Raw genomic sequence first — 11,349 nt, 5'->3', positions numbered from 1 at the left:
GGTGTTTTATGGCAGTTGGCATCCTTTATGTTGCATTACTGCCTCCTCAAAATTGTGCCTCTTGTCATTGTTCATGACATAATGATGTCTAGACATTGTGACATCATCAGTGATGTCATAAATCCTTCCAGCTGAGGCTATAGAAGTGGTGAGAGGTTGGATACCAACCAGCTGGCAAAAGAAACCAACAAGCACCTGAAATAATTAGGATGAGTCTCCTTGAGAACATGTCGCCCCTGGAGCTGTGTGTTCCAGGTGACAAGCTATGCAGCACAAATGACTGCAGTCCTGGCACAGGCGTCTACCTCCGACACGGCTACATATACTCCTCACTAGCAGGCTACGTGCTGAAGAAAAGAACGGTTGGAGAGGCAGAGGAGTTGCCATTGATCTCAGTGGTGAGGGAAACGGAAACGCAACTACTGCCAGTAGTAGGTGCAATAGTCACCTGCAAGGTGACCAGCATTAACCTCAGATTTGCCAAGGTCCACATCCTTTATGTAGGCTCCACACCACTGAAGGACAACTTCAGAGGGACTATCAGGAAAGAAGATGTACGAGCAACAGAGAAAGACAAGGTGGAGACCTACAAAAGCTTCAGAACCGGTGACATCGTCCTGGCTAAAGTGATTTCCCTCGGTGATGTGCACCTCGGCTACCTGTTGACTACAGCAGAGAATGAGCTGGGAGTGGTGTTGGCACACAGTGAAGAAGGTGCCCAGATGGTGCCCATCAGCTGGTGTGAGATGCAGTGCCCACGGACACACGCCAAAGAGTTCCGCAAAGTGGCGCGTGTGCAGCCCGGAGCCTTTGCAGGCATGAGGTGGCTGCAGCAGGAGCCTGAGTCCTGCAACATCTTCCGCAAGGAACACACCGCTTCCACAAAGACAGGACCGCTTTTCAAGATGTAGACTTGATGTCTGTCTTTATGTCCCCAAGAAAGAAAGAAAGTTGTCAGGTCGCCGGGGACATCACAAGGTAGCCGATGATGTCACACCTCCCCCTACCACAAGTGGCCGCAGGCCTATCCCCCCCCCCACACCCTCCCACCAAGACCACAGCCCAGGCTACACACCTGGAGATAGATCGACACCCACCTTTATTACAACTAATCGGGTGAGGTGCCAACGCTCCAAGATTGATGTGAACAAGGTCAGAGGAGCGGACAACATCAACCCTAGGGTGCTCAGGGCGTGCGCCCGGGAGCTGGCGGCACCTCTTCAACCTCTCGCTGCAGCTGAAGAAGGTGCCAAAGCTGTGGAAAACCTCATGCATCTTCCCAGTGCCCAAGAAGGGACGCCCCAGCACCCTCAATGACTACAGGCCAGTCACTCTCACATCACAGGTCATGAAGATCCTGGAGGCAAGTTCCGCAACACCTCAAGCCCCATGGGTGAGATACCAGGAGAAAATCGTGTGGAGGACGCCATCATCTATATGCTCCACAGGTCTTATACACACATGGAGAAGCCGTGTAGCACGGTAAGAACCACGTTCTCGCCCTTTATGTTCACCCTATACACCTCTGACTTCCGTTTCAAGTGCCACCTACAAAAGTTCTGAGGTCGGTTACATCACAGACAACAAGGAGGTAAAGAACTTTGTGGAGTGGTGTGACATCAACCACCTCCAGCTCAACGTGGGAAAGACCAAGGAGATGGTGGACTACCGGCGGAGTAAAGATTCAAGATTCAAGATTTTTATTGTCACTCCGTAGTACAAGTATCACGTGTGAAATTCTTGTGCTGTAGACTCCGTTACAACATAGTGCAAAAAAAAACAAGAGGCAACAAGCAATAAAGCAGTAAGACACGCCACAGACAGTGGCACATATGTGCAAATGGCATGAACATACTTTAAACATACCGTAATTAAACATAATAACATTCTGTTAGGTGCAAATAGCATATGCCTAATTAACATACTATTGAACATTAGTCATACGTGATGGTAGCAGCTGCAGTGCGGTACAGTACGGCTACTACACTATTTGTATATGTTAAGGAGTCTCGTGGCCTGCGAGAAGAAACTGTCCCTCAAGCGATTTGTGCATGCTCTTGGGACCCTGTATCTCCTCCCTGTGGGTAGCAGGGAGAACAGACTTGTGGGGGTGGTTTGTGTCTTTGATGATCTTCATGGACCTCCTGAGGCACCGCTGGTTGTACAGATCTTGCAGTTCTGGCAGCTCACATCCTGTTACGTGCTGGGCCACGCGCCTCACCCTTAGCGCCCTGCGGTCCATGGTGGTGCAGTTCCCATACCAGGTGGTGAAGCAGCCAGTCAGCAGGCTTTCAATGGTGCCTCTGTAGAAGTCCCTGAGGATTTTTGGCCTTAGCCCGAATTTCTTCAGGCGTCTGAGTCCGTGTAGTCGCTGTTGGGCCTTTTTCACAACAGTGGCGGTGTGGTTGGCCCATGTCAGGTCCTGGTGGATATTGACTCCCAGGTACTTGAAGCTGTCCACCCTTTCCACCACTGTGCCGTTGATGGTGATTGGGGGGTGGTCCCCAACTGGTCTCCAACTGCCACCACCACCTGTCATCTCCAGGAGCTGGAGATGACAGCGAGGCCCTCTACAGGAAGGGGCAGAGCATGTTCTTCCTGAGGAGGCTGAGGTAGTTTAATGTATGTAGAAAGCTGCTACGGTTGTTCTACCACTCTGTTTCCAATGTCTTCTTTGCCGTGGCATGTTGGGGGGCTAACACCAGCATGAGGGACACTGGCAAACTGAACAAGCTGGTGAAGAAAGCCAGCTCTGTAGTTGGAGCTGAGCTGAGCAGTCTGGAGGCGGATCGGAGAGGCAAGGACGAGGAGGAAACTACACGCTCATTCCCCCAGACACTCCACTAAGGGCTCAAGTAACAGTACATTTGCGTTGCTTTGAAAATGTTTTATATTTTAATAATTTACCCTAATGTAATAATAGCATTTCACACATCCAGCACTTTACCAGTCATACCCAGCCTCGCCTGTGCTGTTACAATATTAATAAAAGTGGTCCTCATTTGTGAACATTATCTTGCTGAACACAAACTGTTTCTTAAACTTTTGTGAACCACAGACCTGTGCTATACAGTAAGTTCTGGACTGATTTCTGTGATACTCTATGGGGAGTGAACAGACTATACACTCGTTTTGTGGCGTCCCGGTGGCCTGGTAGAGCGCGGACCATAAAGGCTTACTTCTTCGTACGGGTGGTCCTTTGCCGCATGTCATCCCCTCTCTCTCTCCCCACCTTTGCTGTCTGCCTAACTGTCCTGTTGATAAAGGCAAAAAATCCCCCCCCCCCCCAAAAAAAATAATGTAAAGATTGTGCCGTTACCATGCCACAGACTAACAGAGACATTCACCTTGTTGCCGCGGGCCCTCTTAAGACTTCAGAGTTGCCGTAGTTTCCGGGGTAGCTCAGTCCTCCTGTTCAGCAAGCTACAAGTGAGCATGTTTAGCCATCATGACAACATGTATTGTTCGTTGATAGGACTAGTTGTTGCAATCCCTATAGTGTCCATCACTTCTAATTCATGGGGAGTTCTTGAAAGATGGCTGCTATAAGGCTTTACCACCGGGACACATCGTCAGTTGTGTGCCTCAGCATCACAGGGTGTTTTCGGCCGTTTATCACAAGACACCCTCTGCTGAGGCAGGCCCACCACAGGTTGATCAAGCCTGGGTGTGTGTCCCTCTGCTGAGGCAGGCCCACCACAGGTTGATCAAGCCTGGGTGTGTGTCCCTCTGCTGAGGCAGGCCCACCACAGGTTGATCAAGCCTGGGTGCGTGTCCCGGGGTTAGCTGTTCGCCTTAGCAGCCCAGATGGTGTCGTTCCTCTTCAACCACAGCCAATGACTCGTCCTCTCAGCGGTGTTGGCCAGCTCTTTGATGGCTCTTTGATACATGGTTGAGTGTCGAATAAATGCAGTTGGATCATAAAGCACATACTACATACAACCTCACTTCACAGGGCTCTATCTTCTCCCTGGCCTTAAATTTGCGTTTATGGCTTGGCCTAGTGCTAATAGTGGGCGTGGTCAGGCGCATTCCCTAATTTTTCCTCACCGCTAAAGCCGGCGCTAACCATTTAACCACGCCTTTTTAAGCATATAATTATTCACAGCTGTGGCCATCGGTGACCTCCTGTAAACCAATCACATTCTTCCCTTCCAAGCTCCAATCCAGGAGAAAGCGAATCCAGTCCGGTTGCGGCTGCGTGCTGTCATCTGTTCATGCCAATTTGGATATCTCAGCGCATCACAGATCATAGCCTGAATAAAACGATTCAACCTACAGGCAAATACAGATCTGATCAGCAGGGCTGATGGTCTCCCTGTACAAGAACGTTAACTATCGGTGACATTCCTGATACCATCCACTTCCATGATCTTTATATGTTGTAAAAGCATAACTTTCACAATAGTGAACAAGCACCCCCACTCGGCTCATTCAGGGCAGGCTTAGTTTTATAAATGTGTAGGCTACCTAGTAGGGTCATCTGTGGCACTTCCGTGACCGTGGAGAGCGAAGGTCCGTTTCTCAATGGATTTGTCATCTAGGAGGGTTAATAAACAAATTTAGCCGGGGTGTATTTTTTAAAAAGGCGGGGAAAATATTTGAGAGACCAAAATCCAAAATGTCTGCCGTGGAAATTAACTTTTTAATGGTTTGACCTACAATGATGCACAATACATGGTTTCAGAGCTTATTCTGGTCAAGGAATACATATTTGGTGTTTATATAATGATTTGACTTATTTTTTACCTTCAAATACAAGATGGCTGCCAATTTTGAGCTCTAAAAGGCAGTTTTTTTAAAATCGTCATAGAGCCTTCATATTAGGCTTGAATGACAGGTCTTCTCATGATGAGTTGAATAATATACAGTATAAGTACACAGAAGTAATCTCTGAGGTCATTAAAGTCAATGTTTGTGTGTAAACAACAGTTGCTGATTTGCGGTTTCCCATTAAATAGGGTAGGCTACTGAGAATATGGTGTCCAGTTCATTCCATCACATTTTCATAATGAACCAAAAACAATTTTGCACTATAGCCTAACATAAAATAGTATTCTGTATGCAAAGCTAGCAAGGTTAGTTGCTTGAGCTGAATTTAAAGGTCAACTCAAAACAAACAATGAAATTAACTTTGAAATTAAAACTGAATCCTAGGCTATTAAATTTCATCAGCACACAGTAAAGGAAACTTGTCTTTGAACTCAGCTGACTGTCTAGTCCTAACTAATGTTAACATTACACACTTTAAGACACTTTGTTTGAGGATATAAAAGGAGGTACGGTGGTGTAGTGGTAAGCACTATCGCCTCACAGCTCGAAGGTCGTGGGTTCGATTCCCACCTGGGACGATGTGAACGCTGAAGGAATGCGTGCCCGTCCGCATGTCCTCGAGTGCCCACCGCCCGGGTGGGGTCATCAAAAGGGCCTTTCTGTGTGGAGTTTGCATGTTCTCCCCGTGCCTCCCGGGGGTTTCCTTCATATAGGAACCCCCTTCACCAAAAACATGCAATATCCTGGTTGCTAATGTGGTTCCTCCTCTGGTCGTTAAGGGGGTTCAGAGGGAGGGGAACTGGTTGGAATAGTGTGAACCTCCCACGTGCTATGTCCTACCGGTGAAGCTTCCCCTGTCAGGTGAAAAGAAGCGGCTGGCTAACTGCCCATGTCTCGGAGGAAGCATGGAGCCAGTTTCGGCTCTCCCCAGATCGGCAGAGGGTGGAGTAGCAACCAGGATAAAGAAATTACGTTAGCACTAATGGGGGATAAAAATGGGATAAAAAAATCGGGGGGGGGGGGAATATATAAAAAAGAAAAAGAAAACTTTGTTTGAGGTTATCAACGTTATTCACTAGTCTAAAGATAGTTCTACCATCAAGAACATATAAAACAAAAGCAAAAACAATTTTTATTTGCAGAAGTCATCATTGATATTTGGTGTTAGCTAAAGTTAGGTAACGTTATTATTTTTAGCTAAAGTTAATGTTATCTGTCTCCACAATTCTGTCAACTGACATATGCATTTGCTTTTGAAAATAAACAGCGTATAACAGCAATATAATATAACAGTAATATAATAGCGAGTTGCTTTCCCTCCCAATGAAAGACAAAGCACACAATGTCCTATGAATGTGTCCTAAAATGTGACAAGCCTTGCAAGCCCACCGATACAATAAATCAAGGCAAATGGGACAGCTTACAATTAAAAGCCCAAGACTGGTCAGGACTTGATAAATTTGATGATGTTCACACCACCACCTCCTGGGAAGATGGGGCAACCAATCGGTACATGCATTCGTCATGTTATATTTCTATTTAATCTTCAGTTATGCTTAAGCAAGCCAGGCTGTTTATTTTCAAAAGCAAATGCATATGTCAGTTGACAGAAGTGTGGAGACAGATAACATTAACTTTAGCTAAAAATAATAACGTTACCTAACGTTAGCTAACACCAAATATCAATGATGACTTCTGCAAATAAAAATTGTTTTTGCTTTTGTTTTATATGTTCTTGATGGTAGAACTATCTTTAGACTAGTGAATAACGTTGATATCCTCAAACAAAGTCTCTTAAAGTGTGTAATGTTAACATTAGTTAGAGAAAAAGCGAGCTCGCGCAAGTGCTGACACTGACTGCTTCACAGACTGACTGAGCTAATCTGAAAATGCTTGACTGAAAAAGGGCCGTTGCCTACCAACAAGGTCAAGATTAAAAGTCCATACTCTTAACAAAAACAAAAACTTCACTGAAAAGGGACATTGCACAACAGGGATTAGGACTAGACAGTCAGCTGAGTTCAAAGACAAGTTTCCTTTACTGTGTGCTGATGAAATTTAGTAGCCTAGGATTCAGTTTTAATTTCAAAGTTAATTTCATTGTTTGTTTTGAGTTGACCTTTAAATTCAGCTCAAGCAACTAACCTTGCTAGCTTTGCATACAGAATATTATTTTATGTTAGGCTATAGTGCAAAATTGTTTTTGGTTCATTGTGAAAATGTGATGGGATGAACTGGACACCATATTCTCAGTAGCCTACCCTATTTAATGGGAAACCGCAAATCAGCAACTGTTGTTTACACACAAACATTGACTTTATTGACCTCAGAGATTACTTCTGTGTACTTATACTGTATATTATTCAACTCATCATGAGAAGACCTGTCATTCAAGCCTAATATGAAGGCTCTATGACGATTTTGAAAAAACTGCCTCAAAATTGGCAGCCATCTTGGATTTGAAGGTCAAAAATAGGTCAAATCATTATATAAACACCAAATATGTATTCCTTGACCAGAATAAGCTCTGAAACCATGTATTGTGCATCATTGTAGGTCAAAGCATTAAAAAGTTAATTTCCACAGCAGCCATTTTGGATTTTGGTCTCTCAAATATTTTCCCCGCCTTTTTTAAAAATACACCCCGGCTAAATTTGTTTATTAACCCTCCTAGATGACAAATCCATTGAGAAACGGACCTTCGCTCTCCACGGTCACGGAAGTGCCACAGATGACCCTACTAACCTGCTGCTCCTGCACATCACAGCACAGGCTAAATGCTGTGACATAAATATAGCCTACATTATGTAAAGTCATGGCATAATAAATGTGTTTTTATTGAAAAACTACATGTACATGTAGATAGAGTAAGCTAAGTCTTGTTGGAGCGGACATCACAGTACAACCGTGTTACGGTTGTCACTCGACTATACCACGTTGTTTTTGCGATGGATATACGTCCTGGATTACATGTATGCTTCACATAGGGTTGTGTTTTGATTTTTATGCTTTATTTTGTCCAATATTGAAATGTTCTAGAATTGCATGTTGTGTTAACATAAATATTATGTCTATCTACCACTTAGCCTACTTAGGCTGATTGTGTTGCTTTTTCTTGTCAAAATGTATTAAGCCTCAATGCATGCTGGGAGAGATGCACATGTGTGTCTGTGTGTGGCGTTTGGTAGGGGAGCCGGCGCCATAGGTGTAGTCCCGGTGTAACGCGTGGGAACGGCGTTCCCATACTTCTCCAAGGGGTGTTTTGTGTGTGTCAGTGTGTGTGTGCATGTCGAGCCAATAAAACGAGTGAAACTTGACAACGTTGTCATTCGTCCTATATTTAAGGTGGGCTGAATTATTCACACAGCATCAACTCGCGGCTTGAAGAAAGAAGGAAACATTCCACCTTAACTATATTTAAGGTGGGCTGAATGATTCACACAGCATCAACTCGTGGCTTGAAGGAAAAGGAAACATTCCACCTTAACTAGCTACAGCGCGGGGGAAACCTCAGTTTAATAAAAGCTATACTGAAACATACTGGCTTTTTCAGCATCAAAATATATTTTTTTCCACCAGTACCTCACTATAACAAGTAAAGATGAAAAAGGCAGCCAAACATCCTTTCATTTTTCGGACCAGCTGCTAAAAAGGTATGTTTACAAGCATGAAGAAACAATGTTAAAAGCGTGTTTCTTTTCAACGCGGTTGAATCAAAAGTTAGCATTAATCACCCATTGCAATTTGCATCGCCAGATGCCAGTTGCCTTGTGCAACTTGTGTGATCGCTGGTTGAGAGATTGTTTAGCTGTTTGTGTTGATAACTGACTCTGCTCTGCTGTGCCCATATACGTATTTTAGTTTCAGAGCTGCAAATGTCACGGGCTTCTGCAGTGTTTATAGAGGACACAAGTTAGTCGTGTGTCAGTGACAGTGGTTTGCAGCACTTGAGGAATCCGTGAGTTTGCTCGTTTAATTCGTTGATATAAGCGATTGCCCGCCCCGAACGATTAATTAATGAATAGGCTGCGTGAACGTTAGCGTGTGTACGTGCGCGGGGGGGGCTATTTTGGGACCTGTGCGTGTGCAGGTGCTCCCCATATACATGTAGGTGCGTTCCCCCACTTCTCTAGATAGCACTACACCTCTGGCCGGCGCACTGAATAAGGCCTGGTTTTGAAAAGCGCTATTAAAGCTCTAAATTAACGCCAGTTGGGAAGATCGCTTTAGGGTGCATGGTATTTAAGGCCGAAACGCCCATTCTGGCCTATTCTGGCACTGCGCTACGCCTCTTCCACGTAAATCGCATTTTGGGGCGTAAAAACATGACGCTATCTTCCCGAGTCACGGGTAGGCAGGCGCAAAGCATGTTTTTTTGCATTTAACGCCAGTTTAGCGTCTAAGGCCAGGGGGAGAATAGAGCCCACAAGCTATGACCATACTTTCACCAGTTTTTACACTAAAGTGGCTTAAGAACAAACTGCCTCACTGGGTACCATACATGATCCAAAAATACCTTATCCGGTAGATACTCCATATCAAAGTGTAGCATGACAGATTTCATCTCATATTTTTCCTCATCTACTTGAACAAACCTTTTCATTCTAAAGCTTTCTATAACTCCTTCACACTCCTCAAATCTCCTTGCATCCACTTTATGTGACACTCCATCGACCACACCCTTTATTGGAGCTTTCTTACCTAGCTGGAACACGTCCTTCCCACCACCAATCTCTGTGATTTAATTCTTTCCATCTGGGACTTTGACCGTCCAACTATCAAGTCAGATCTTTAAACATCAACCATTCTTACTTCCCCACCTCATTCTTCATCCACCGTCCCACTCTGTGCTTTTCTGACAAAGCTCCACTCCACTCCAGTCCCTGCCCCTACCTGCCCTAGAATCCACTCCACTCCACTTTTCCCTTTCTCTCTCGCTACTACATTCAAATCTCTACTTCGATTTCCGCTCCATCCGCTCCTCCTCCTCTGTTACTGTAGTCAAATATGTGTCTCCACTGTGTCTTCTCATTCCTCTCCTCTGTCTCTACTCCACAGACTCCCAACAGACCTCACTGTACGCCCTGCGGTTATACTCCATCTCTTCCGTCTCTTATCATCGTTCGTAGTTCAATGATGATGTAATAGACCTTCTATGCTAATGAGCTCATAGACGATGTGACATCATCACATCATCAATGATGTCATAAATCCGCAATGATGTCATAGACATTGTGACATTGTCAGTGATGTCATAAATCCTTCCCGGCTGAGGCTATATAAGTGGTGGGAGGTTGGGTAATGGCCGCCACAACTAGTAGTAGAAGATTCCTCCAAGTAAGCAAGTAGTAGATGACCAGCTTACAGTGACCTCTTCATCTTGTGTCTTGACCAACACCAGCTAGATAAAAACAAATCAACCTATACAGTTCTTTCCAGTCCCTTCAGAACAGACATGTCTTATGGCAAAGCAGACAGCTTCCGCTCCGTGCCACGGGACTTCAATACCTTCATACAGACATGCAGCTCCAACATCTATAAGATCACACAGAACACTGCTCAGATCAAGAGCATGGTGAGCCAGCTGGGGACCAGACAGGACAGCAGTGAACTTCAGGATCGATTGCAGCAGATACCGCGCTATACCAACCAGCTGGCAAAAGAAACCAACAAGCACCTGAAAGAATTAGGCTCAGTCCCTTTGCCTACATCCCCCTCACAGCAGAGGCAGCAGAAGATCCAGAGGGAACGGCTGATGAACGACTTCTCAGCAGCTCTCAACAATTTCCAGGCAGTCCAGCGGCACGCAGCAGAGAAGCAGAAGGAGTCAGTTGCCCGAGCGAGAGCCATTTCCCACCTGTCGCCTGAAGACGGTGCCCATGACGAGCAGCTCATTTCTTTTGATAACCAAGATGACTGGGGTGAGACGACCATCCAGACAGAGGAGGCTGCCATCACAGAGGAAGACCTGGAGCTTATCAAGGAGCGAGAAACCAACATCAGACAGCTGGAGTCGGATATCATGGATGTGAATCAGATCTTCAAGGACTTAGCAGTGATGATCCATGATCAGGGAGAGGTGATCGATAGCATTGAGGCGAGTGTGGAGAACGCCGAGGTTCATGTAGAGCGAGGAACAGAGCAGCTTCAGAGAGCGGCCTACTATCAGCAAAAGTCCCGGAAGAAGATGTGCATCCTAGCCATGATTGTTTCCATAGTGTGTGTACTCATCATCATTATTTGGCAAGCAGCTACATGAGTGCACTGCGTTATCTGTGCCATAACACACACACACACACACACACACACACACACACACACACACACACACACACACATACACACACACACACACACACACACACACACACACACACACACACCTGTTTGTTTGTACTCATCATCATTATTTGGCAAGCAGCTACATGAGTGCATTGCATATCTGTGCCATAACACACACACATGCACACAAACACAAACACACACACACACACACACACACACACACACACACACACACTCAAATACTTGCTTGGACTCAAGATAAGAGCAAGAAGAGATTTGTTTAAAGAGGCA

The 11,349-nt window shown here is 45.3% G+C and overlaps 1 protein-coding gene and 1 pseudogene across 2 annotated transcripts; both read left to right on the top strand.

Annotated features, from left to right (window-relative positions):
• The first annotated feature begins 227 nt into the window (after nucleotides 1-227).
• LOC310784481 (exosome complex component CSL4 pseudogene) lies at nucleotides 228-911 on the top strand (annotated as a pseudogene). Its single transcript has one exon. The product of its transcript is annotated as an exosome complex component CSL4 pseudogene (transcript).
• A 9,317-nt stretch (nucleotides 912-10,228) lies between these two features.
• Nucleotides 10,229-11,032, top strand: LOC310784480 (syntaxin-12-like; the record flags this gene model as incomplete). The annotated part of the gene is made up of 1 exon (XM_083645468.1): nucleotides 10,229-11,032. The coding sequence occupies one exon, from the start codon at nucleotides 10,229-10,231 to the stop codon at nucleotides 11,030-11,032; it is 804 nt and encodes a 267-aa protein (XP_083501594.1).
• Nucleotides 11,033-11,349: the final 317 nt, after the last annotated feature.

Source organism: Poromitra crassiceps (genome assembly GCF_964638095.1).
Source record: "Poromitra crassiceps genome assembly, chromosome: 10".
Taxonomy (NCBI): Eukaryota; Metazoa; Chordata; class Actinopteri; order Beryciformes; family Melamphaidae; genus Poromitra; species Poromitra crassiceps.
Note: the sequence above shows the minus strand (reverse complement) of the source record. Positions and strands in the feature narration are given on the sequence as shown.